Source organism: Puma concolor, chromosome D1 (genome assembly GCF_028749965.1).
Source record: "Puma concolor isolate L17-30 chromosome D1, mPumCon1.1.hap2, whole genome shotgun sequence".
Taxonomy (NCBI): domain Eukaryota; kingdom Metazoa; phylum Chordata; class Mammalia; order Carnivora; family Felidae; genus Puma; species Puma concolor.
Window position 1 is genome coordinate 29,167,999 of NC_141676.1, and position 27,104 is coordinate 29,195,102.

The window sequence follows — 27,104 nt, forward strand, 5'->3', positions numbered from 1 at the left end:
AGGTATTATTATCTCCACTTTATGGATGAGGAGACTGAAGGCCAGAGACAAGTGGCTTGTCCACAATCACATAACTACTTATAAAGCAAGCTTCGCCTGACTCCAGAGCCCCTGTTTTTAACTACCACGTTGCATTGCTTAGGGAAACAGGGGGCTGTGAACAGTTTGGAGGAGAGGGGTCTCCAAGGAGAGTGAGGAAAGAAAAGTAAAAAGGTAAACATTCTGGAGAATTCGGGGAAGTCAATGGAAGGCCACCTCAGCAGAGCCTCTTTGGGGAGGTCAGAACCACACGCAGTGACCAAGGGTTTGCGTGTGTGGCTTTCACTTGTGACTCCGTGGCTGTAACATGAGTAACTGTGGTTATACTTCACCAGCATAGTCAGTACTCTAGAAAAAAGTTGTGTGTGACCCAGGTCCCCACATGACGTGTGGGGCAGGTAGCTCTGAGATGTTCTGACTGATGTTTCCAGAAGCATCATGGTGACAGAACAGCATGTGCCCTCAGCCCAAACCTTCCAGGGGTGAGAATAAAGCCGAGGATTGCAGAAATACGGAAATCTGATGGAAGTATGGGAAGAGTCATCCCAGTCTCTCCTTCAACAAATACCACCGGAATCCTCCACCGGGACCCTTGACTGACATTGACAACTCAGTTTTATATCCCAGTGCTGTGTGCACTGCATCTAGATTGAATTAAAGGAAGTGAAGGAAGCTCCATTTGTCTTTCTTTCCACAAAGCCCGGTTTGTCAGACTCGCTGTCATGGCTGCTGATATACTCCAGATCTCACAGGTGCTGTTTCACTACCGACTCATTTTCTCCTAGAGTCTACCGTTCAAACGTAGCCGGCTCACCATTTAAATTTACGCCACCATTTGCCTTGAGACACTGTGGCCCGTCAACAGCAAAGTTGTATGTCACTAAGTACTTTTCCTTCAAAAAAGAAGCTCTCACAGTGCAAGGCAGTGTGAAATAGAAACTAGAACATAAGCATGGTGTGGAAAATGCACAGAGCAGGGGATGGGTTAAGCTCAGAGGCAGTTCCAGGTCTTAAAACATAGATGTGTTCTTTGGTCTTGACTTTTGCACATCTGTAAGAGAGTGAGGAGGATTCAGTGGCCCCCGGGGCACTCCCACTGCTCCTGTCTAGGGGTCATTGATCCTGAGAGCAGGAAAAATTTGCCTCACTGTGTCCTTTTAGCACCTTGTCATGAAGGACTGACCATTCACCTACCCACTCCCACAAGATCAAGGGAATAAACAATGAAGGACATGTAAAGTGCACAGAAGGCAGACAGTGTTTTCTGGTGGTATTACTAAATGTTTACACTGGCTACACCATTGGCCTTTGGTGGTTTTAGCCCCTTCACAAAGAGAACCCTCAAATCTCAGGGGCTCCTCCTTCCTTGTCATCTACTCCCACATGGAAAGTGTGGTCAGCTTGGGGTGCATTTAGTATCCCATATTTCTCTCTAATCAGGACTTCCCTACCTGTTGCAGGTGGGGCCTGAGGTCGTGTGGCCATGTGTCCAAATGGGAGGAAGTAGAATAGAACCTGGGACTTGGGACTTCCAGACCTCACTGCCTCAAGTGGAGAAGCTGAGGGATGGGATGGATTGGGAGCTCTTGTAGCACCAGCATTTCTTTGCCAGATCCTCTGGATCAGCGTCCCCAAACAGACAGATGAAGTACTGATTCTGGCTGATCAATAGTGAGGACGTTGAAGTATTGCACTGTAGAATGCCCTGCTCTGTCACCCATTAGTGATGCTTGCTGTGGGTATCTGGGGTATGCATGGGAGTGGTTTTAGGTTTTAATATCTGCCATCCCTTCCTAAGGTTTAATCTAAAGCTCACTTTCCCTCAGGACTGACACGAATGTTCACATGTGGCTTAAAGCCTCCATTTCTCTTACACTCTGCCTACAGGATGTGCGACGTGTGCCCGGAGTTGCCCCGACTCTTGTCCGGTCGGCATCGGAGACCAGTGAGAAACGCCCCTTCATGTGTGCTTACCCGGGCTGCAATAAGAGATATTTTAAGCTGTCACACTTACAGATGCACAGCCGGAAGCACACTGGTAAGTGTGTCCGCTGTCCAGCCTTGTTTCCGGTGGCCTTTGGGCAAGGGTGGTTCAGGAGCTCCTCCTCCTGGCTGTCACACCTCTAAGGACACAGGAGATTTCGTGGATTGACAGTAGGCAGTGCTTTGAAAGGTCTGGCCAAGGTGATTAAAAAAAAAAAAAAAAAAAAAAAGGTTGCAGGGGCATTTTGCATCCTGACTGTCCATCCTTTAATAAAAAAGTCAGTAAACTGCCTTCAGGAAGGGCTGAGCAGAGTGATGGACAGAGAATTCCACTGAACTAAAGAGACTTACTTGTCTTTGAATTCAGGCTACACGACCAAATGGTGAGACATTGAGCATTTGGTCCTCATTTTGCCTTGTGGAAGGTGGAAATGACAATGCCTACCTTATATAATTTTTAAGACTAGGTTAACTTTAAAAAAATTTTTGTAATGTTTATTTATTTTTGAGAGAAGGAGAGAGACAGAGTGTGAGCGGGGGAGGGTCAGAGAGAGAGGGAGACACAGAATCTGAAGCAGGCTCCAGGCTCTTTGCTGTCAGCACAGAGCCCAATGCGGGGCTCAGACTCACAAACCAAGAGATCATGACCTGAGCTGAAGTCGGATGCTTAACCAACTGAGCTACCCAGGTGCCCCCAAACTAGATTATCTTTGAAAAAAAAATTGGATTAAAGGCATTAGATATGAAGCACGTAGTATAGTACGCTATGTCAATGGCCTGAATAAACAATAGTGTCACTATTCTTTTGTTAAAGAGAGAGGGTCTCTATTAGGCTCTCTAAAGAGAAAGGACCTATTCTGGGAGTTTGGTAATAAGACAGTTTGAGGGATTGATGGGCAAGGTCATCATAAGACTTAAGGAGAGATGGTCTAAAGACAAACTTTTAACTGCTTGATTAGTAATAACCAACCAGATAGGAATAGGAAAATGGATTTGTAGGGTTAATTTTTGTTTTCAATCTTAAAAAAACAAACAAACATGATTTTTGATGATGTGTCAAAGAAGGCTGGGTTTTCCCACAGGTCAAGGGATTTGCCTCCCTCTAGGGAAGAGAATTGGCCTCGTCTGTTCTTGGCCATCTTGGATGTGATTTTATTATTGATCACAGATGTTTGCTGTTGGCCTTGTGGGCACTGGACGGGAGTGTGGTTGGGTGTCGGCTGCAGGGAAAGAGTGTGGAACACAGCCTTTCCTGCAGGGGGGTTGGTGTCATTTTTTCCCCATAACTGGAAGGACAGCTTCATTGTTACAACTACCCTTACTGTTTTGTTATTACTGCTTATTTTGCTTTGGGGAAGCTGAAGAAGAGAGTGAGTTCGCACTCAGTAGACCACATGCTTTGGGGCTAAAGGTGAGAGAACTAGGGATGTTATATTTTTACATGTTTCCCCCAATATGGTCATTTGAGAAGTATCTGTTAAAGTTATAAGGAAAATGATAGAGTAAAATGGTGACTGGAGAAATGCAAGAGAATGCATTGAAGGCAATATGGTTGTTGAAACCTTTAATGGGGAAGAGACACTTAGCAAGCAGTAAAGGGGAGATGTCTGTGTGAAGGGAAAGCAGTGGACAAGCTAACCAAGACCCTCAGACCCACCTGAGGCTCTAAGAAGCTCTTCTTTGCAGAAGACAGGACAGCAGCTTGGTATTTAACAGTCGTGCAGCCCTTTTCTTGAAAGAATGCAATCTTATCTATATGTAATAATGTTAAGTACTTCTGTATTAAATACTTTTTATGTGCCAGACTCTCCACATGCATTATTTCATTTAATCCTCACACACCTGAACAGTTATCAGGTGGGTAGGATATAGTGGAAGCAGGACCCAAACTCATGCCTTTTAACTCCCAAGTCACAAACTCCCTTCTCAAAAGTTTAGAGTCTGTTTTGGAGCTAGGCTACACACAAATGAAAAGAGATAAAGAGAGCATAGGATAATGTACTAGAACAGAGGCTGGAGGAACTTGAGGAGAGTTGCTGATTTGAGCTAAAGTCATCCCAGAAGGAGGAAGGGCTTAAGCTAACCATCAGAGGGTTGGTAGGGTACGGTAGAGGAAGTCAAGAAGGAGCAGAAGCAGAAAGGCAGGGAAAAGATATTAGACTGAGTAGTGTTGTTGAAGTATAAGGCACCAGGCCAGATGTAAATACAAAGTTAACGGGAGGCTCCTGCCCTCAGGATTTTCCAGCCCACGGTGAAAGGCAGCCCTGGACGCAGCCTCCCACGTTAGGTGTTCTATGATCAGTTCTGTACTGAGAGAAGGAAGGGCTTTCAATCTGAACATGAAATTTCCAAGAAGGCATTGAAGAGGAAACAAGGGGCATTAGAGAGGGATGTACGGCAGACTTTTTGATGGGTGGGAACGTGGATGGAGATAGGGACAAATGGCGGTTGGGGTCAGCAAAGTGCAAGGCAGATTTGGGGAAGGGTGAGCTTTGGGATAGCAGGAATGCAGACTAATCAGGGGGAATAGAGGAAGTTATGAGGCCTGAAAGGCAACTAAGGACTGCCCTGCAACAGAAAGACTGACTGGTCCTGGGATAGCTTGCTCTCCATCCCAGAACACTGGTGACTCAGAATTCTCATAAGAAGGTGGGAAGGCCCAAGGTCGCTCAGTGCACTCATGGGGCTTAGTTCCCAGTATTTGGCTGAACTTTCTCTAACAAGGACAGGGGTGGGGCTTCTGCATTCTGAGGCAGAAGGTTGTGTAATCCCACTACTGATGTCTCTCGGATAAAGGGATACCAGAATCTTTCTAAATACTTTGGCTCCTGGTTTAACTTGGGTGTCTCACAACCATGGGGCTTTTTGTGCTTGACTCAGGAATGAGAAGTCAGTAGTGGAGAGCACCAAATCTTTAGGCCATAAAACATAAAACACTTATTTCATGAGGCCAGCTCCAAGGCATATCCATTCCAGAATTCTGCCTCCAACTCAGTTTAGGAGTTAACACTTTTTTGGTTTATTATTGATCTAAAGATTCTCTACCAGTATTTAATTTAATTTTTATTTTTATTTATTTATTTTTATTTTTTTTTTAGCAGTGCTCTGGGCTAAGCTCTTTATGTGGATGGTCTTGTTTAATCTGCTCATAAATCCTTTGAAGCTGTCAGATTATCAGCCCCATTTCTCAATAAGGAAATAGCCCCTCACCCAGAGCTTTAAGTGTCAGAGCTGGATGTGACCCTAGTGTCAGACTTCAGAACCTGAGCTCCTGTCCACTTGTAACTTGCAGGTCAGGGACCATCCTCAATCAACCAGTTCCCCATTCTACACCCAGCTTAGTACAGGTGGGCCTTTAGCTTCACATTGCCGTTGGCCTCACCACCCTAGCAAGGTCCATCAAGTGCCTTAGGCATTTTGGGATCCCTTCAGTCCCCTGAGGAGAAGTAGCCTTTAATGACATCCCATCTCCAGTGTCATTTTCAAATGGAATGTGTGTCTTCCCCAAGGTGAGAAACCATACCAATGTGACTTCAAGGACTGTGAGCGAAGGTTTTCTCGTTCAGACCAGCTCAAAAGACACCAAAGGAGACACACAGGTTTGTAGGCTCACTTCTCCTTGCTGGTAGTATGTTCTGGGTTGCAGCTGCTTTTGTGATTCTCTTTGTTGTTGAATATGGATGGGAGAGGGCTAGCCATTTGTTTAGTTTTTCCAATAATTCCCTCCCCCTCAAATATCTGGGGATTTTCCTGTTCTTAAAAAAAAAAAAGAAAGAAAGAAAAGGAAACATCCCACATTTCTCCAGCAAACCGCGGAACAGTGGGATCCCACCAGCCATCTGCTGATGACACGTTGAGCAGCAGTAAAGAGCAGGGTGGTGGAGAGCATAATCCAATTTATAGTGTGTGATTCACTTTTTCAGTCTCGGACACAGCTGGGACGTTGGTGAGAAGCTGGACGTTTGTGGTTAAGGACTAGTTGTTCCCAAAACACAAGCAGGTCTTCAAGGATTACTGTTGCAGAATCAGGTGGTTTCATGCTAGGCCTGGGGACCTGGGGAAATCTGAGGGTGAGACAGACACCACAGGTGGCTGGAAATGCCCGGCTCTTTGGGCCACCAGGAAGCAGGCCTTGTGGGCCTCATTATGCTCCCACATTGTTAGGGCTGCGGCTAGACCTTCTCTGTCCGTTTAGGTGTGAAACCATTCCAGTGTAAAACTTGTCAGCGAAAGTTCTCCCGGTCTGACCACCTGAAGACCCACACCAGGACTCATACAGGTAAAACAAGTGCGTAAACTTTTCTTCACATTTATTTTTCATTATTTTTTTTAAAAAAAATACTGTTGAATGAAGTTGTTTGTGATGAGAGAGAGATTGGAAAAGTCTAGTGGAGAAGTTCTGAGCAGGTTTAGACTCAGTTGAGAGGAAGAACAATGCATGGCTGTCTTTAAATAATAACATTGTTTCAGAAGAGGTGGGGTGGGAACTACTAGCAAAAGGGAGATGTGAAAAGAACTTATTACTGAGCGTCCAGAACAAAAGGAAGAGTTGAAGTAGCCCAGTTTTCTGTCACATCACATTGCATTACTCAGTTTGATAGGATAATCAACTTTACAGAAAAACAGCAGAAATTCTTCCAAGCCAGATATTTATTCTTTGGAGAGCTCACATTTCATGACACAATTTTCAGAGACCTGACTCCTTGCTGTGCTAAAAGTTAATGTCCCAGGAGCAGTCATGGTTTCTGCCAGACTTGTATCAGCATATGGCTACTATTTCCTTTCTACTGGTATAGACATTTATTCCCTGGCTGCTGAAAGTTTTTGCTTTTCCACAAGACTGGTGTGATTCATAATGAAAATAGCTCCATCTTTGTTATGTATTTTCTAACTTTTTCTAACTTTGGGAGGAGGGCCAAGGCTTAGGGTTATCTCACTGTATTTTTGCAACACCCTTGTAAGAAGAGGAGGGTAGGCATGTTTTATCCCCATTTTCCAGATCAGGAGACTGAGGCACATAGTCATGAAATTACTTGTTTACAGTCCCAAAGCTAGTAAGTAGCAAACCCAATTCTGTCTGCTCCCAGTCCCACAATATCCCACAGCCTTCTTTGTTGGAGAAAGAGCATGGGTTCATCTCACAGCCCAGGGAATATAGAAATCAGGAAGAGAGTCAATGTCAGCAAAGCTGAATGGCATTGAGAGACTGAGGAGCGTAACTGACCAACAAGAGAAAGGGTTGGCATGTGTCTATTAGGAGATAACCTTTGACAGCCTGGCTGGAGGTCAGGTGGAGGGGCAGGAGCTAGATCAGGAAGAGCAGAGGAACAGTGAGTGGGAGGCGAAGGAAAACGTGAGATCATGAGTCCCAGATTCTCAGCCCAAATAGGCTGCATTTACAGAGTCAAGGCATCTGTGCCCCGAGTTGGTGGGATGGGCATAATTTTTGCCCTACTCAGGTGCCTTTGGTATTGCTTCTTTTAGTCCCAAGCTCATAATTTGGTGAGAAACTTATCGTCCCTTGTACCCTGCCCCTTCTGCCCCACTTCCCCATTCCATCCACTGAATTTGTGCATATCTGCATGTGTGCAAAATGACCTGTGTCTCTGGCAGACTGTTTCACCCTGTATTTGATCAGCCCCCAGTCCTGACGCTGGGACAGTGCCTCCCCTGGGACATTTCTTGGTGCTTGTCCCAAACAATAGTTCTCATAGGAGAGGCAAACTGGAAAGATCTCCCTAGTGGACCAGAGATAGGCTCCTGTAGTATTTTTACTTAGGATAAAGCCACAGCTCTATTTCCATTATGGCCAGGTCTGGGAGGTGGGATACTGCAAAGTGCATGAACCTTGGAATAGACAGACCTGGATTTAAGTCCTGCTTGGGTCTGCCCTCACCAGATGTCCAGCTTCATATCTAGAGTGGGGATACCGATGCTTCTGTTACAGGGCTGTTGCAAGGAATACATGAAATAATGTATATAGATGATGCCTAGCACAAGGCTGGGCATATTTAATTTAAGGCCCTCATTATCCTCCCTATCCAGAATGAAGCTTGGAAGGAACTTCTGAGAGCACCTTAGATGGAAAAGTCTCAATCTTTTGGCAATCTTGTTAAGAATCTTAAAACTATGATAGGGATTATACTCTGAGTAACACTTTAATGTTAAAGAAGCAAATATCCTGTAAACTGGTGTCAGGGATTTCTTTTAAAATATCCAGCCCATTCAGAATATCTACACAGACAGACACAGTAAAGTTACAGTCATAGCTCTGTTATTGGATGGCAATCGATCCGTTAGTATCCAGAGTAATGATCCTGAGCCCCTGCAGCCCAGATGAGCTCAATTCCCTGAAGAGGCAGTGGAGGGGAAGCATTTACACAATTCCCAAAATGGCCTAATAGCAGAGGCCAAAACAAATGTTTCTCCCCCTTGATGACATATGAATTGCCCAGACACTTTCATTAACAAGACTCATTCCTTCTCTGCCATTTCCCCCAGTCTTCTGACTGAATAATATTTTATAATTTTTACAGTTTTTTAATCCTTAAGGGCCCAGAGGTGCTGCCGTTTCAAGGCTGCCTATGAAATGAGCCCGATTTGTTAGCCTAGGGAAAGAGCTAGAGGGAATCGGGAGTGGGTGTCTTGGGATAATTTAACTCGGGACTTTGATAGTTGAACTTGTGCCCAGTCTCTCCGCTGCAAGTGTCTCTGACTGGCAATTGTGTCAACAGGTGAAAAGCCCTTCAGCTGTCGGTGGCCCAGTTGTCAGAAAAAGTTTGCCCGGTCAGACGAACTAGTCCGCCATCACAACATGCACCAGAGAAACATGACCAAACTCCAGCTGGCGCTTTGAGGGGTCCGACCCGGGGACAGTTCTGTGGCCCAGGCAGGACAGTGTGTGAACTGCTTTCCAATCTGACTTTGAAGTTCCTCCACACTCACCTCTCTAAGAAGGAGATGGCAGGTGATCTTCATCCAGCTTCCAAGACAAGATGCCTGTACCACTGGATCCTACCAGGTTTGCCCGGAGGAGTTGGGCTCTGCTTTGCCTGCTTTTAGTCAGCTTGAAGGCCCTGGAGAAGTGGCCAACAATGTCCAGTTAGTTAAAAGCCCATCTCTGCCATTTGGTCTGGATTTTCACTGTAAGAAGAGCCATTGTTGATAATGTCCCCCCGCCCTCTTCTTCTCCTTTTACGCTCTTTTCACTAGGAATGGAGTCATTGTACCATTTTCCATCATAGAATATTTATAGGCCAGGGCATGTGTATGTGTCTGCTAATGTAAACTTTGTCATGGTTTCCATTTACTAACAGCAAGAAATAAATCAGAGAGCAAGGCACTGGGGGTGAGTCCCGTCCGACATTCCGGAGGTTAGGCAGGCCACTAACCTGGAAGGCAGGATGTAGGACTACCATGCAACTTTAAAAATTTCGTGTGTTTCAAGCAGCTGAAAAAAAGAATCCGAACTAACCAGTACCTCTGTAGAGAAACCTAAAATAATTTTTCCATTCAGTTAATACAATGTTAACATTAGCACAATGCTGTTAAGAGACTGTGCTTGAAGATCTGAGATTTTGGTTTTGTTTATTTTTGACTTTTTTGAGCGGTAATCCTATGCATCTTCAGAGATGTACATATTTCCTCACACAAAAAAAGTGGAATTCATTATTATCATTTGGGGTGTCCTTTGAGTGTACCGACCACGCTGGTTATGTGGCTTCAAGTTGTAAAAATTAAAGGGACTCTGAAAGAAAATAGGGCTGGTCCAGGATCTCCACTGATAACTTTGAGTCTACCAGTGTATGTGTAAAAATGAGACTGGTGTGAGGAAATCCATTGTTTAAAGGTGGTTGGGTGTGTGTATGTGTGCGTGTGTGTGTGTGTGCAAACGAGGGTGTTTGTTATTTACTGTTGCTTGAACTTATTGTGTAAATAAAAATACTGATAATGATTTGCTCTTTGACAACTGAAGTTAGGAAATGTATAAATGTTAGATGCATCACTGTTTTGGTGTTGATCTTACAACGTATCAATGATAACACTAAAAATGTAACCTGCATTTTTCACTTCGCTCTCAATTAATTAAAGTCTATTCGAAAGGAAAGTGGCAAGATTGTATCGGCTGTATTGTGTTCAAATCTTAAGGACAGTTGAGACGGACTTAAACAGGTAAGAAGATGCTACTGACATGGACAATCACGAGCACTAGTGTAGTCTATCCTGGTCCTGATTATTATCTGTTTCTCTCTGTCAAACCTCAGGAGGCAATTATCCATTCTGGAAGCAGCCAGCACCATAAAGTGATCATGCTCAAGCTGCAGTCAGATAGGTTTGTGGATGGCATGGTCGGAAGTGTGTTTGAGGGTTTATTTTAATCAGGCTATTATTATATCACTTTTTATTCCAAGTCAGCAAAAGAGAAGAGGGATGCTACTGATAACTGGCCTCTTCTGGAAAGTTCACTTTCAAGAATTTTCCAGGACTTTCTGGTATATACTGCAACCAGGTGGCTATAGGTTGGACACCTAGCACAACGGAGTTTCCAGCTGTAGTTGCCATAAATTAGCTCAGCAGGTTGAAAACTGCTTAGACTTTCCAGGGCAGCCAAGTGTAAAAGCACATTATACATTATACATTATCTATAAACTCCCTTTCTGGTTCTAGTGTACGGTTTTTCAGTTGTAAATAAGGAGATTAATTTGGCTCTGCCCCTCTCAGCTCCATTAGCTTGGAGTTTGCATGCATCCAGGTTTCATTTCTTCATTTAAAATGTATCTTGAGCAGACAGCAGCTGAGCCATGAAGACTTTTCAGCAGCTCAAAGCTTGGGCCGCCTAAAAGTCAGGTCCTGAGGCCCCTCTACGTTTGCATCTGGCTCTTGCATCACTGTTAATTATAGCGAGTATGGTGACTCATTTGTATCAGCCGTTTTTATCTTTTCCTGCCAGAAGACAGCATTTCTCTGGAGAAGCTCAGGACAAGCATGGCAAACGTCAGCAACTCAGAGCGAGCCAGGTTTCACAACAAAAGCAAAGCCACATTGTTTCAACTGCAGGAGGAAGACCAGAGATTCTCACACTGCCCTAGTGGTTTAGCTTGCAGTTAAGGTCATGGGCTTTGGAAAGCTGGGAAAGCTTTCCTCATCTGTAAGATGGGGGCAAAAGATTCCCCTGCCTGATAGGATTGTTGTGAAGATGAAATTTAAAAAAGTAGAAGAAGGGCACCTGGGTGTCTCATTGGGTTGGGCATCCGACTCTTGATTTTGGCTCAGGTCATGATTTCACAGTGTGTGAGACTGAGCCCTGAGTTGGGCTCTGTACCGACAGTGTGGAGCCTGCTTGGGATTCTCTCTGTCCTCTCTCTGCCCCTACCCCACTTGTGCGCTTACACTCTCTCTAAATAAATAAATAAATAAATAAATATTTTTTTAAAAAAACAGAAAGAAAAGAAAACATCTACAATATAGCAAAGTCTTAATAAGCATTACCTAGGAAAACTATTACCCAAGCACTCACCTGCTAATTTCCTTTACCTCCCCCTACCCAGGCCATCCTCTCACACTATCCAGCCATCTTCACAGCTCTGCAAAATGATGAATTCATTTTCATAGACTCCCAACCAGGGTTAAGATTTGCAGCAATAGGGCTCTTGCCAGCATCCCCACAGAGACATCTAGCTTTGTGTCTTTTGCAAAGCACTGGGTGGCCCTGACTTTGTGCTTCTGAGAGCCACGGAGTTGACCGTCAGTCAACTGTGAGGATGAAAGCTGGTGAAAGTTGGTCAGTGGGAGCTCTCTGTGGCTCCGGCTAGAGGCTCTGTTAGGTGCACTTGTCACAACGTGCATTTTTCCATCTTGCGTTACTGTAGTGTCTAGTTCAGTATGTGGTTCAGTGTCTTAAAGGCCCCCTTCCTCTTTGCCAGATCTTCCCAGACTGTTCCAGACATCTTTAGCGCTCTCATCTCTGAACTTGTGTAGCACTCTAAGAATGGAACATTAAATAGTACCTTATGTGGGTGTAGCACTTTCCCACCTGGGACAATCTGTAAGGTAGACGGGGCAAGTATTATTGCCACTTAACGGGCGAGGAAGCTGAGGCTTGGTGACAGCAAGTGGCTGAGGCAGGACTTGATGTTTTATGTCCACCAAATCACGCTTGATGATGTTGACTTGCACTCTGCTGCATTATTTCCTATCTATAAATCCTATCTTCCCAGAGTGTGAACTTCTGGAGGAAAAAATCTCCCCTTCCATGTTACTTAATAAAGGCCTTCGCAGCCTTAAGTGACCACACGTGTTACCTGCAGAGTTGCTAAAGGGCACGCTGAGATTTGGAAGGAATCGGAGGGCCTGAGAGTCTTCATTTCTCCCAAGCTCCCAGCTGGGCTGTGGGCCGCCCTTTATGTAGCAAGGACCTAAAGAGTGGGCTCCATGAATACTTGCTGAACGGTGACTGATGAGATTTGCACCTGCCAGTCGTGGGACCACACTGAGCCTTTCCAGCCCTGAGAGAGCAGGCAGGGAAGATGGCCCAGGGCTGTGCTGCGGTGGCCCATGGGGCTGAGGGCGGGGGCGTTCATCCTGAACGTGGCCAGAAGAACTGCATGTGTTAGCCCTGGTGAATCCATTCACGGAGAAGCTTGTTTTCTAACACAGCCTCCCCATCTTTTGTTGGTGGCCTCCCACAAGCAGGGAGGCCACCCTCAATGAGGTGACGTGTGCCCCGTGGTCACACCTGCACATCCAGCCCTTTTACTTTGCTCAGTCCCCATCCCATCAGCAGGCCTCGACCTCCCTGACACTTGTAAACTGGAATTCTGTGGCTTTGGAGAGGCCAGCCTCGCTGGCAGGCAGGAATTCCCCATGTCCTGCTCCTACCAGGAACTGCTTGTTTAGCATCTTGGGTACCAACAAGCAAAGGCAGTGGCTTCTAGAACCCTATTTCCCTGCAGGACATTTGCACTTCTGGTCTTGGACCAATAGGTGTGTCAGGGAGAGGTGTGTGTGTGAGGGGAACAGTGGTTCTCAACTGGGGGCGTTTTTCTTCAAAGCTTCGCAGCAGACGGGGTGGCTTCTAAGAATTTCTCACAGGTAGGGGCACCTGGGTGGCTCAGTTGGTTAGGTGTCCAACTTCGGTTCAGGTCATGATCTTATGGGTTCATGAGTTTGAGCCCCGCAACCGGCTCTGGTCTGGCACTGTGGAGCCTGCTTCAGCTTCTCTGTCTCCCAATCTCTCTGCCCCTCCCCCACCCCGCGCCAAAAAGAAATAAACATTAAGAAAAAGAATTTCTCACAGGTAAGTGCATAAAGGAAAGTAAGCTTCTCCAGTAAAGCAGACAAATCCCTAAGAAAATATAAAGGTGTTGGTCCTTTTCATTTAGGTCTTTGCTTCTAAAGAGTATTTTATATATTGGGTGATTGAAGTCTGTATAAAGCTTAATAAATACATTTTTTTTTCAACGTTTATTTATTTTTGGGACAGAGAGAGACAGCATGAACGGGGGAGGGGCAGAGAGAGAGGGAGACACAGAATCGGAAACAGGCTCCAGGCTCTGAGCCATCAGCCCAGAGCCCGACGCGGGGCTCGAACTCACGGACCGCGAGATCGTGACCTGGCTGAAGTCGGACGCTCAACCGACTGCACCACCCAGGCGCCCCAATAAATACATTTTTTTAATGTTTATTTATTTTTGACAGAGAGACAGAGCATGAGTGGGGGAGGGGCAGAGAGAGAGGGAGACACAGAATCCAAAGCAGGCTCCAGGCTCCGAGCTATCAGCACGGAACCCGGTGCGGGGCTCAAACTCACAAACCAAGAGATCATGCCCTGAGCCGAAGTCGGACGCTCAACCGACTGAGCCATCCAGGCGCCCCAAAAAGCTTAATAAATACATTTAAATGATTATGATGATGAAGAGCACACCTGGTCTGATTTCTTGCACTGAGAAAGTAGCTGCTTTACTGGAGGCCTCTGGGCTTTTCTCCATTTTTCAAGCAACCCCCTGATTCTGTTAGTTCTTGAACTGGCCTTGAGAAGGAATGAGAGGGCCAGACAGCACAGGAAGGGGGTAAAAACCCACCAGCCCAGCCAGCAGACAGCCAGCAGACAGCCCAGCCAGTGTAGTCAGGTCCGGGAAAAGGTTGGTTTTCAGGAATAGAAGAGAACACACTGCTGAAAACCTAAGACTCTGGAGAGTCGGTACCTTTTGTGTCAGACTGAAACTCATCCAGGTATGAGTGGAAGTCTCAGACGGAGAGATTGCTGATGGAAGCAGCTAAGGCAGACGAAATTAGCAAATGCAAGTTTAAGAGATAACAAGATATTTTTGTGGAGCAGGGGAGACTGAAGGCTGGTCCCGGGGAGATGGGGCTGAGATAAATGCAGAGGCTGGGTTGGTTGAAACAAGAGGCTTTTCCCCTCGAAGCGTCCCAGGAGCATTGGTGATGTTGACACTGGGTAAGAAGGATTGCCTGACAAGGCAGGGCTTCTGAGGGCCACTGAGGAGGCAGCTGGACTCCAGGAGAAAGAAGAAGGAGAGATGGAAAGAGGGAGGCAGAAAACTCTGGGAAGAAAGATGAGACAGATGAGGAATGAAGTGCGGATGTCAGGGAGGTCTGACGGGAAGAAGGGACTTCTGTCTGACAGGGCCTGACCCCCATGTGAACCTACGCCAGCTCTGTTAACACACACCCGGGCTCTCCCACATGGGAGATGCTCACGTGCTAACATGCAAGTGCTAATAATGTATGCCATTTGTCGGACCTTTGTGTGTGGACTAGTCCACATTTTCCTATTGAGAATGTTCCCATTTTACAGATGCAGAACCCGAGGTTCTAGAAAGTATGTTACTGGGGGGTCATACACCTTGTATATGGCAGAGTTGAGATTCTAACCCAACTCTCTCTTTTTAAAAAAGTTATTTTTTTGCTGATGTTTAGAAACATTAGAGAGAGAGAGTGAGAGAGAGTGAGCAGGGAAGGGGCAGAGAGAGGAGACAGAATCCCAAGCAGGCTATGCACTGCCAGCACAGAGCCTGATGCAGGGCTGGAACTCATGAACCATGAGATCATGACCTGAGCTGAAACCAAGAGTTGTACGCTTAACCGACTGAGCCACCCAGGCGCCCCCAATTCTGATTCTTTTTTTTTTTTTTTAATGTTTATTCATTTTTGAGAGAGAGAAAGAGAGAGAGAGAGAAAGCATTAGCGGAGGAGGGGCAGAGAGAAAGACACAGAATCCGAAGCAGGCTCCAGGCTCTGAGCTGTCAGCACAGAGCCCAACGTGGGGCTCGAACTCACAAACCGTGAGATCATGACCTGAGCCAAAGTTGGACGCTTAACCAACTGAACCACCCAGTCCCCCCCAACTCTGACTCTTAATGCCTGCATTGTACCATATTTATTCTCCTGTCTCAGGGCCTGTTGGCCCCACAAACCGGAGGAACAACAGCAATACCTTGCCTGCTTGTTTGTTTGGATACTGGGAATGTTTGTCTAGTGCCCAGAGAAAGGCTAGGAACGATTGGCAAAGTGTTCTCTCCCCACATATCCGATTGTAGAGCTGTTTTGTAAAATATGTTTTCATTCAGTATTTTATATTAAATACCGGAACTTAAGAAATGACATAGCATAATGCTAGCCGGACAGTGATAAAAGGGGAAAATTGAGAAATACATTTTAAAGTTCAAGGTCAATGAGTACTTTTAAAAAGCAGCATCCTGCTTTCCCAAGGAGCTGCATGTCAGAGGGAACAGGCTGAGGAGGAAGCTGTCGCATCTCGTGATTGTGGGTGAGGGGGAATCTTGGGGATGTGTCCCACAGAGAGGACTCTCCCCTGGTCTCAGCATCAGGCATCCTCCATTTTTCTAAGATGTCATTGGGTCCTTACTCTCCAAGTGAAGAGGGCCAGGGAGCCTGTCACAGATGTCTCCTGTCCCAATTTTTCTGAGGTCTAAAAATATAATGACCCATGTCAGTGGCCTTTATCACTCAATTTGGGCACAGCTTTACTTCCAGCCCCCACCCTCGCAAACTGTTCCTTTAGCAGAGGAGGAAGGCATGGCGATCCCTGGTCAGAGCTTATGGAGATCTCATGGGGGAAGATAACCATGTGGGACCGCATGGGTCAGCATCTGCCTGCATCCCAGCGGTAGGCTGAGTGAAGCAGGATTTACCTCTTCTCCGAGACTTCTTGATAAAGATGCCTTTGAATTCAGTGGGTGGATAACACAACGTGTGTTGTGATGCTGCCCTCTGGAGACAAGCTGCCACCACTTTTAGACCCCCAGGCCCCAGGGGAAGCAGCTGAAGAAATGTGAATTTTGAAAGATTCCCCCATTCCAACCTCCAACACTAGTGGCAACACCGTGGTTCTGTTTGCTGATCCAGCCACTGGCCAGTCCCTCCTCCGTTCCCCTCTGACGAGAGCAGCCTAGAAAAGCCCAGAGCAAAGGATGAGGACTGTCGAAGCAGGCCATAGGGTGAGCACGTCCTCCAGGAGGCAGGAACCTCCCAGCCGTGTGACATAGCCACTAAGAGCACAGGCCCTGCCATCACACCCGTGAGACAGCAAACACCTTCTTAACCTCAGAGCGTCCACTCATAACAAAATTGTTCACCTCCAGGGCTTGTCCAGAAGATGGAAGGGGATGCTTAGCCCACGTACCCTCCGTCAAGGGCAGCCAGGTCTCTGGCTGTGCCTCAAACAGGCTCTGGGTACCCCTCTGCCCCCTGCCGGTGGGCCAGGGTCCTGCCCCATGGCACAGAAGGAGGTGGGTTGCACTGGGCGAAGCTGGCCAAACTCCTCTTGTCACACAGTTGTCTCCATCTTCCTCCTTTGGCCTGCCCAAGTCAGTAGGTTGAAGGGACTGGGGATACAAGGTCACTTCCCCGCCTGTCAGTCACCTCAGAGAGGAGGGTGTTGTCAGGTGGGAGTGGCGGGGACCCACCCTCACCGGGTGTCCTACGGCCTCCTTCTTGTAAAGGTCCTCTCTGAACCCATCAGAGTGCCTCCTGCTGGTCCAACTTCCCAGACGAGAGGGAAAAAGCATTCAGAAGACTTGGCACAGGTGCAGCTTTTTCCCGGGGAGTGTGCCTGCAGGGGGGACGGTGTCAGGAAACTGGGAATTCCACGGGTCCCGGGTGGCAGGCCGGTTTGGGAGTCAGGAGGTCTCAGGTCTCAGTTAGGTCTCAGTTTGCAGGTCCGTCAGCAGATACCTTGCCTCCTGAGTTAAGTTGCCGGCTGCATGGCTTGGCGAGGCGCCCCAAACGAGCAGAACGGTGGCTCCGCTGACCCCAAAGCAGCAGTGATTAAAAACTTCTGGTGCTGGGTTCCGAGATGAATTTATGGCGTGTGTGTGTTTAATCCATAATAGTAGATTCGTCTCTCCAATTATGATCATCTGCATGATGCCACCAAACCTGGATGAAACAGAAACCTTCGCTGGTTTATCTGACCATCTGCTGCCCCAGTCGCCAGAAACTTCATTTCCCTTTGCCTACTTTCCTCCACACTTGTCCTTTTAGGATCACAGTCTCTATGAATAGATGGAACTCGGTTTCATTCCCCAGATCTGCCACTTACCAGCCCTGTGACTCTGGACCGGTTGACTTGACCCTCATCTCGCTCATCTGTAAGGTGGGACTATAACACTGACCTCGTAGAACAGGTGTACGGGTTAAATGGGGCAAAGTGCCTGGTGCGGTGCTTGGCACATCGTGGGGAGTTAATAAACAGCAACATTTGCTCTTGTTGTTTTGTCTTTGACACTGTGGATACCCACTGGGTATCGGGTATCTGGTTTAGCATGCCCTGGGGAACCGCTTGGCCTTTCCTGGGCACTGTCTCCAAACTGAAAGTTAACGAGGTGACCAGGATAATGGCAAGATGGCCTGGTATAGGCAGGGCATTCAGTCCTGGTGAGTCGCAGGCCTTTTCCTGCTTGCAGGCATTCCTTACCGATTCCGGGAGACGGAATGCAAACACCAGGCGAGTTCGGTACCATGCCCCGGACTGCCAGGATGCACTCCTAGAAGCAGATATGTGTAGGCTCCCACCCGCCAGAAGAACTCATTAGGACAGTCTGTGATATGGTGCTGAAACCGGAGGCTCGCTCAGGCGAGCCAGGGATGGGGAAGTCCCGTCCCTGCTGAACCTCTCTAGCTGATAAAGGCAGCCTCTGCTGGCAGATTTCATTTTTCACTGGGCCATCTGTATCCAGTCAAGGGTAGCTTGTCTTTCTGAAAAACTTCCTCATCAGCGTCAACCCTGCACAACCTGTCTCCTGAGTTAGCCACCACTCCTGGTGCCGGGGTCATGGGGACCATGTGGTGTCAACAAACCAGAGTCATCATAAGGTACACGGAAGCATTGAAGTGGATGGGATGTTTATGTGGCTGCTGCAACATTATCAGCCCGAATTATTGCCGAGTTAGCCCTGTGTTAGCTGGTCTATAAATCTTCAGAGCAGTGTTTTTATTTTCTTAATTTTATCATTGCTGTTACCCACTTTTATCACCTGTTCATGGAGAGAATGATGCTACTCTCTCCTGTCACTGTTGTTGTTTTTTAAATATTATTTATTTTAAGAGAGAGAGAAAGAGTGCATGTGCAAGGGAGGGACAGAGAGAGAGAAGGAGAGAGAATCCCAAGCAGGCTCCTTGCTGTCAGCACAGAGCCTGACCCAGGACTCGAACCCACGAACTGTGATATCATGACCTGAGCCAAAATCAAGAGTTGGCCACTTAACAGACTGAGCCATCCAGGCGTCCTCTCTTGTCACTGTTGTTCTCCTTCCTTTCTATATCACTCTCTCCCTGTGCATTTTTTCCTTCTACTTTCTTCTTGCAGGTTGGAAGTTCCCAGTTTGAGATAGTCGGTCTGAGATAGCCCTTCCCTCTGATGCTTGGGTTTTCATGGCAGTCCTGAGGGGACACCCTGAAGGACTCTCTTCTTGCTTGCAGTGGATCCTTATAGAAGGCCTATAGGTTTGAGGTGAACTTAAGAGAAAGATCAACTTCCAACCTTAAAGTCCCCCACTTTTTTTTTTATCACCAAAATGTTTAAGGTAAACTGTAGCAGTTTGGGTCTTCCCAGAACATCCCTTCAGAACTGGGATTGGCCAGAGGAGCTCTGTCCCCTGCAGGGGTCAGTTCCTGCTCATAGCCGGAGAACGGCCAATACCAGTCACTGTTGCCCAGTGACTACCATTAGAACTGCCCTCATGGGTCTTCTGGAGATGCAGACATTTAATCTAGGTTAAGGAGTGATGTTATTCACTGCTGAGTTTGAAATCAGAGGTAAGTTTATAACTTTATTTATTTAGCAAACACATATTGTGAGCCTTCTATGTGTCTGACCCCCAGTTCAGAGATGAAGCAAGTGTGGCCTTCTCTCCTGGGGCCTCAGAAGTCCCGTGGGGCAGGCAGAAACTTAAACAGATGTACAAGCTTGGGCAAAAGATCAAGAATGAGCTTTGCTTAAAGGGGCTTGGGAATAATAGAATGTTTTTCAGCCTGGTCTTGAAGGATGCATAGGAGTTTCTGAGAAGGAAGAGGAGGGAAGAACATTCAGAGGGGACTGCAAGAATGAAAAGGATGGCAAATATCTTACTGTACCTAAAGCCATAGTGGGGAAGGAGGGAACCAGGCCATTGTTCAAAAAGACTCCCGCTTTCCCAGGATGGTGTGCCCTCAGATCTGGTTACCGGTGGTGCATGCGGCTGGCTTCCACTCGCTTGTGAGCCAGTTATTACATAGCTAGAATTTTGCAAGCCGGTTGCTAAAACCTGAGTAGCTTGGATGGGGAGTATTTATGCCATAGACATTGGCAAGTGCTACAAAACGGGACTGACTGCTTTTGTTGGTTTGTTTTTTGGAGAGCCAGTTAGGCCCATACCACTTCCTGTAGGCTCCTCTGGTGCATAGTTACATCCCAAGAGAGCCTGCACAACGTGTCTTCATACTCAAAGTCAGTTATTCCCCTTTTCCAGGAAGGCCCTGCTGTGGTTCTTCTTAAGCATCTGGTCTTCAAAGATGGGGTCAACAGACAAGTAGAACAACAATCTGATTCTTTCTGTTTTGAAGATGGCTTGGTTTGTGCAGGCCAGGTGCCTGCCTCACACCATATCCTTCTACCTCCTCCCACATGCCTGATCTAAAGCCTCGCTGGGGCCCAACCTAAAGTCAGCCCCACTGGGATCAGTCACAGGCCCTGATTTCCTCCTTCTTGTTCAGAAAAAGCTCCTGCAGGGGGACTGGGCCTCAGATGCAGATCTCGGCTGGGCACCATTGTCAAGAAAAGACTGACTTTTAAAAAAATTTTTTTTTTTTTAATTTTTTTTTTTTAATTTTTTTTTAAATATTTTTTTTCAACGTTTTTTATTTATTTTTGGGACAGAGAGAGACAGAGCATGAACAGGGGAGGGGCAGAGAGAGAGGGAGACACAGATTTGGAAACAGGCTCCAGGCTCCGAGCCATCAGCCCAGAGCCCGACGCGGGGCTCGAACTCACGGACCGTGAGATCGTGACCTGGCTGAAGTCGGACGCTCAACCGACTGCGCCACCCAGGCGCCCCTTAAAAATTTTTTTAATGTTTCTTTATTTTTGAGAGAGAGAGAGAGAGAGAGAGACAGAACACAAGTGGGGGAGGGGCAGAGAGAGAGAGGGAGACACAAAATCTGAAGGAGGCTCCAGGTTCTGAGCTGTCAGCACAGAGCCTGATGCGGAGCTCAAACTCACGAACCGTGAGATCATGACCTGAGCTGAGGTTGGACGCTTAACCCACTGAGCCACCCTGGCAGCCCAGGAAAGGACTGACTTTTTAAAGAAACATTGTTTTTTCTTCCTTTTCACTAAATCAACCAGTTATTTCATTGTTGACACAGCCTTGGCCTTGATAAATCTGTATCTGGTTGCTCAGGCCCCGAAATCTCTGGCCACAATCAATCGTCTCAATGTAGTGTGATGGAAGGAGTCAAACAAGACATGTTCAGATCACAGCTTTGCTGGTGGCCAGTGGGGGTAAGTGTATACATGTCACTTCACTTCTCAGAACCTCATTTTCCTCATCTGTGTCGTGGGAGGGACAAGCTCACCTCACGTGGTTGCTGTAAGAACTCAACTAGACCATGTGTGGAAGGGGCCTGGCTTTGATGTTTAAGGCCTTTTTCCCTCTGCTTCAGCTCTCACTATACTCCTGACTACTCCCACCCACTGCCTTATCCTCATTTGGTTAGTGGAGTCTGATCCTGACTTAAAAAAAAAAAAACTCAATGATGGAGCTCCCTACATTCTTCAGCTGGACCCTGTTTGGAGTGTATTCATTAGGTGAGGAAAAGCTCAGTGACCCTTCTTGGGAGAGGACTTGTGGCTGTGGCTTTATTGCTTCCACGCTTGAATCTCTCTGAACCTGCAAAATATGGATAACAACAGTGCTCACCTCATAGGTTTATAGGGAGAATCAAATGAGATAATACACTTAAGGTGTGTAGCAATTTGCCAGGTGCACTGTGGGCATTCAATGAGGAGAGCTGTCAATGTTTTGCTTGCTATGGCTAAATAATCTTGAAGGGAGTCTAAGGGTCAAAGGACTGTAGAACTGGAAGGAAGCTTTGAATCCAGTTCTCTTATTTACAAAGAGACAAAGGGCCACATAATGAGTGGCAAAGCCAGGACTCCAATCTAGGGATCCTAATTCGGAGTTCAGAGTCCACCACATCTCATCAGCAGGAAGTGGTTAATCCTCGCACTGGATTTTTTTTCCTACCAAAGCTGGAAGACCAGAACAACCCTCAAGGAAGATCATTAATATTGGGGTTTGTTATTTTGAGACTAATTAGGACTCACATTGCTTTGATCCCCAAGGGAGAAACTCTGAGAGGAGGCGGGGGCCTAGTTTCCAGGAATATGGAAGCTGTTACATGTTGCCTCTGAGCACAACCCCAGTGGGGACCAGAGTCCCTGAGAGCTGATGGGACATACATCATCCAGAAATCTTGCTGCTTTGAGCCAAATGCAAATATCGGCAAGACCCAAAACTGGGATTTTAGCTCTCTCTTTAGGAAAATAAGACATTTTAGCAGATAAGACAAAGCTGGAGAAATTGGCAGAAATCAAATATCAGCCTCATAATAAATGTATCTGGAGAAGAATATTAGACATATGTAAAATATGTGAAAATGATTTTTAAGTAGATTTCTTTTTCTTTTTTCTTCTCCTGCATGTTTATGTTGGCCATTAGAGGACTATTGACATTCTTCACTGTTGAAAACCTTCCTCTAGGAGCTGGCCTCTTTTTGCATTTTTTGCCATTGTTTTAATCTGAAACACCCAGGACATAAAAGCATGGGAAAGGAGGGGTGAGGAGAGAGGCAAGCCCATTTCTCTGTCCTATGTGATGTCTTTATGCCAACTCCTAGTTAGTGCAGCAGAGTGATGAAAATCAAAGGCTTAAGGCTTTGGAACCAATGGGCGTGGGTTTGCGTTCAGCTCTGCCCCACTCCTCATATGATCCTAAGGAAGTCATTTCCCCTCCACCCAGTGCATTCTCCTATCTCTACAAAGGAAATAATAGTAGTACTTGCCTATATCTGTCTGGGTCCAACCAGGAGGCAGAAACCGCACAGTGATCTGAACAGGGGTGGTTCGTCTAAAGAAGTATGAGGCATGGATAGGTCAATAACTAGAAAGATGTGAAGAGAATTCTAAAAGGTACATCAGAGCTGAGAAAAGGTACCCAAGGAAGGACAAACTTGGGGTGGGGAGACCTTCCCTGAGGCTGGCGTTCAGACTTGGTTGGAGGTTGTAGCCTACCAGATGGCAGAGAAGTTTGCTGGGTTGTTTGGCCCAGAGCTGGTATAAAGTGGCCAGGCAGGAGGAAGCATCCCACGTATGAGTGAGCCCAGGTGGGTGGACAAAGTGTTATAGGGTGCTGGGAGTCTGCTTATTGGCAGGTGACGCTTGGCCTAGGATTTGTGGGGTTGATGTTGGGAAAGCCATGAGGAATAATCCTCTAGGGTGCAGACAAGGCAAGGCTGGTGGGCAAGTGCACAGGGGAGTTAGGGAGCCCGAGGGGAGGCCTGAAGTGTTTGCATCAGGAAAGCCACAGCGACGTGGCTGTGGCAGGGCTGTGAGGTTGCTGAGGGACTGGGCACCCTGGGTACAGCAGAGCACCACCGGACGGCCTCACACACGGGAGTAGGCATGGAGCACGAGGAGCAAATAGCACACCAAAACCGGGAAGAGAAACTTTTTCCTCCTGTAGTGTTTCTCCATTGCCCTCTACTGACAGACCTTAACACAGTGCTCAATATGAAGAAGAAAAGCTCAGAGTCCAGTCAATCATTGTAAAGCATGTACTGTAGGGTGAGTTCAGAGCTGAGAGGCCATAAGTTGATTAACTGGCACATGAGTTCAAGGAGTTTTTTGAGGGATTAAATGAAAGAGGCCATGTAGGGTCCTTATCACAATGCCTTGTAGATTTTAGTGAATAGAATCTGTTCTCTTGATTCCTGCTAGGGGGTACCAATCCACATTTTGCAAAATGTGTACTAAGGTCTTTGACTTATGTGGTAATAAACTCCATTATTTAATGAGAAACCAGCTCAGAAGAACAGCCTGAATAGCCTGTAAAAGCCCCCAGATGAAAGCAGTCCCACAGGCTAGAAGCTTTGAATGGTGATAATTAGCAAGTAACACCTTTAGAGATGCTTTCTGGGGAGCTGAAGCCTGGGATGCTCTGGAATAGGATTGCACCTGTCCCCTATCCACCAAGATTTTTTTTTCAATATATGAAGTTTATTGTCATGTTGGTTTCCATACAACACCCAGTGCTCATCCCAAAAGGTGCCCTCCTCAATACCCATCACCCACCCCCCATCAACCCTCAGTTTGTTCTCAGTTTTTAAGAGTCTCTTATGCTTTGGCTCTCTCCCACTCTAACCTCTTTTTTTTTTTTTTTCCTTCCCCTCCCCCATGGGTTTCTGTTAAGTTTCTCAGGATCCACATAAGAGTGAAACCATATGGTATCTGTCTTTCTCTGTATGGCTTATTTCACTTAGCATCACACTCTCCAGTTCCATCCATGTTGCTACAAAGGGCCATATTTCATTCTTTCTCATTGCCACGTAGTACTCCATTGTGTATACAAACCACAATTTCTTTATCCATTTATCAGTTGATGGACATTTAGGCTCTTTCCATAATTTGGCTGTTGTTGAGAGTGCTGCTATAAACATTGGGGTACAAGTGCCCCGGTGCATCAGTACTCCTGTATCCCTTGGGTAAATTCCTAGCAGTGTTACTGCTGGGTCATAGGGTAGGTCTATTTTTAATTTTTTGAGGAACCTCCACACTGTTTTCCGAGTGGCTGCACCAATTTGCATTCCCACCAACAGTGCAAGAAGGTTCCCATTTCTCCACATCCTCTCCAGCATCTATAGTCTCCTGATTTGTTCATTTTGGCCACTCTGACTGGCGTGAGGTGATATCTGAGTGTGGTTTTGATTTGTATTTCCCTGATGAGGAGCGACGTTGAGCATCTTTTCATATGCCTGTTGGCCATCCGGATGTCTTCTTTAGAGAAGTGTCTATGCATGTTTTCTGCCCATTTCTTCACTGGATTATTTGTTTTTCGGGTCCCTATCCACCAAGATTTAGTAATGCTGAGGTGCTCCTCAACAGCGCCACCTGTTTGTGTCAATTATACCACTTCTCAGCCTCTGGCATGGTTTCCTAACAGTTCATTCCCATATTTCCCTGCATGAAAACGACTTCATTGGGTCCCCAAATGTTGCCAATGGGTAAATTAAAAAAGACCTTAGAGACCACCTGTTCTGACTTCATTCTCCAGATGAGGCACAGAAAGGTGATGGCCCAAGGTCATTCAGCTCAAGGCAGGACAGTGCCTGGAATCTAGGTCTTTTGAGTACATCACACTGTCTGAAAAGGGCATGCATCTAATGAGGCATATGTTTTATAACTGAGTTTTCAAAGATGTGTCAATATAGGTGTGTGTATTGGCTTGGATAGTGTGTCCCCCCCCCCCCCAAATAAAAGTCATGTTCTCCCCGGAACCGCAGAATGTGACTTTATTTGGAAATGGCTTCATTACAGATGTAATTTGTTAAGATGAGGTTATACTGGAGTAGGGTGAGTCCTTAATCCAATAGGACTTGTGTCTTTACAAGAAGAGGAAAAGAGACAGAGACAAAGACACAGGGGAGAATGCCACGTGAAGACAGAACAGACACTGCAGTGAAGGCAAACCAGAGGATGTCAGGCATGGCTGGCAACCACCAAAAGCTAGGAGAGAGGCATGAACAGATTCTCCCTCTGAGCCCCCAAGAAGGACCCAACCCTGCTGGTACCTTTATTTCAGACTTCTAACGCCTATAACTGTGAGATCAGTTTCTGTTGTTTTAAGCCACTCCATCATGGGAGACTTAATACAGTCTACAAAGATGAATGCCAGGCGATTCTATGTGCCAGTAGACACTGCACCTGACCTATACCTGCGATTTCTGCTCGCATCGTCAGTCTTGCCATCAGGATCCACCAGGCATCTGTCTTCTATCCATCCATTTGCTTTGTTATGAGGGAGATGCTGAGGCATAGATGGATGGAGTAATTTGCCAGGTCATAAGGCTGATGAGTGGCCTTATGGAGCTTTTCTGTTTGCATCCCAAGTCACTGCTCTTTACATGACACCATAAATAATCCTTTTATTACACAAATTCTTCCAAAACATCAGGGATGGACCTGTTATCTGGGGCTAGTGTATGAATTGAATTTGGTTTTGGTCCTTAAATCTGACAAGGACACAGCTCCACATTGACCCTGCTCCCCTTACTACCAAATAATTTAAACTAATTTTACATGGAAATGGTGCAAAAGCTATGTAGCAAATTGTATCAGTTTAGAATAAAACAGCACATATTAAAAGAACTGTCCACTATGGTAATATGAGGTTTATTCTGGGAATGGAAAGTGTAATTTTTAGAAACTATTAATAGTTTCCTGTTCAACAGGAAAAATAAGTTATCTTATGCCTTAATAAAAAGTCTATCATTTTCCTTGATCAAACTTAGAAATTTGATAGGAAGAATTTCTTCACACACATTCGTACACACACACACACACACACACACACATGCAAATTAATCTCAACAACTGTGGAACATCTGGAATTCTCATATGTTGCTATTAGTGTTTAAAATGGTAAAGTCATTTTGGAAGGCTTTTTGGCAGTTCCTTATAAAGTCAAATATACACCTATCCTATTACCCAACAATTCCACCTTTTAATATCTACTCAAAAGAGATGAAAACATTCATCACCAATAAGAATTATACAAGAATGTTTATATCACCTCTAATCACGATGTTTAAATTTGAAACAACTCAATGTCCATCAACAAGAAAAGGAATAAATAAATTGTGGCAAATTCGTACAAGGAATACTATTCAGCAATGACAAGGAATGAATGACTGATCAATGCAGCAATCTGGATGAATCTCAAAAGCAGTTTGAGTGAAAGAATACAGACCAAAAGAGAGAATACTGAATGATTCCTTTTATATGAAGTTCAAGAAAAGGCAAAATAACTGGGTAGTAATAGGAACCAGAACAGTGGTTGCCTATGGAAAGGGGGGATTACCTGGAAGAGGGCATAAGAGAATTTTCTAGAGTGATGGAAATGTTCTATATCTTGACTGGGGTTTTGATTACTTGTTGTATACATTTATTAAAAGTTATCAAGTTTTTCACTTAAAAATATATACATCTCATTGCTTTTACCTCAGTTGAAAAAAAATACTTGAGTCGGCCTCATCAGCCTTGAGGAGGAAGAAGAGAAAAGAATGTTTGGAGTAGGGTCAGTAAATAAAACAAGAATGGAGAAATGTTAAAAATTGTTGAGGTTGGGTGTTGAATCCATGACGGTTTAGTATACTTTTCTCTCTACCTTTGTGCGTGTTGAAAATTTCCATGATAAAAACTTTTTGAGAAATTAAATGCAAAAGCCAAAGCATCTTTAACATAGAAGAACCAAGCGATTCTTCTTGAAAAGGAAAGTGGACAAGGA

At 45.8% G+C, this 27,104-nt stretch overlaps 1 protein-coding gene across 9 annotated transcripts in view; it reads left to right on the top strand.

The window, feature by feature from the left end:
- Positions 1–10,129, top strand: part of WT1 (WT1 transcription factor) — a 51,276-nt gene extending 41,147 nt beyond the window's left edge. For 6 of the 9 annotated variants that reach the window (XM_086677737.1, XM_086677739.1, XM_086677742.1 and 3 more), the window contains 4 exons: positions 1,927–2,077; positions 5,532–5,621; positions 6,218–6,310; positions 8,757–10,129. In XM_086677737.1, the coding sequence (XP_086533863.1) occupies positions 1,927–2,077; positions 5,532–5,621; positions 6,218–6,310; positions 8,757–8,878 (456 nt within the window). In that variant the 3' untranslated portion in view covers positions 8,879–10,129. The remainder of the gene's footprint in view (positions 1–1,926; positions 2,078–5,531; positions 5,622–6,217; positions 6,311–8,756) is intronic. The other 3 variants (XM_086677738.1, XM_086677741.1, XM_086677743.1) reach the window with 1 other exon arrangement.
- The last annotated feature ends 16,975 nt before the right edge of the window (positions 10,130–27,104 follow it).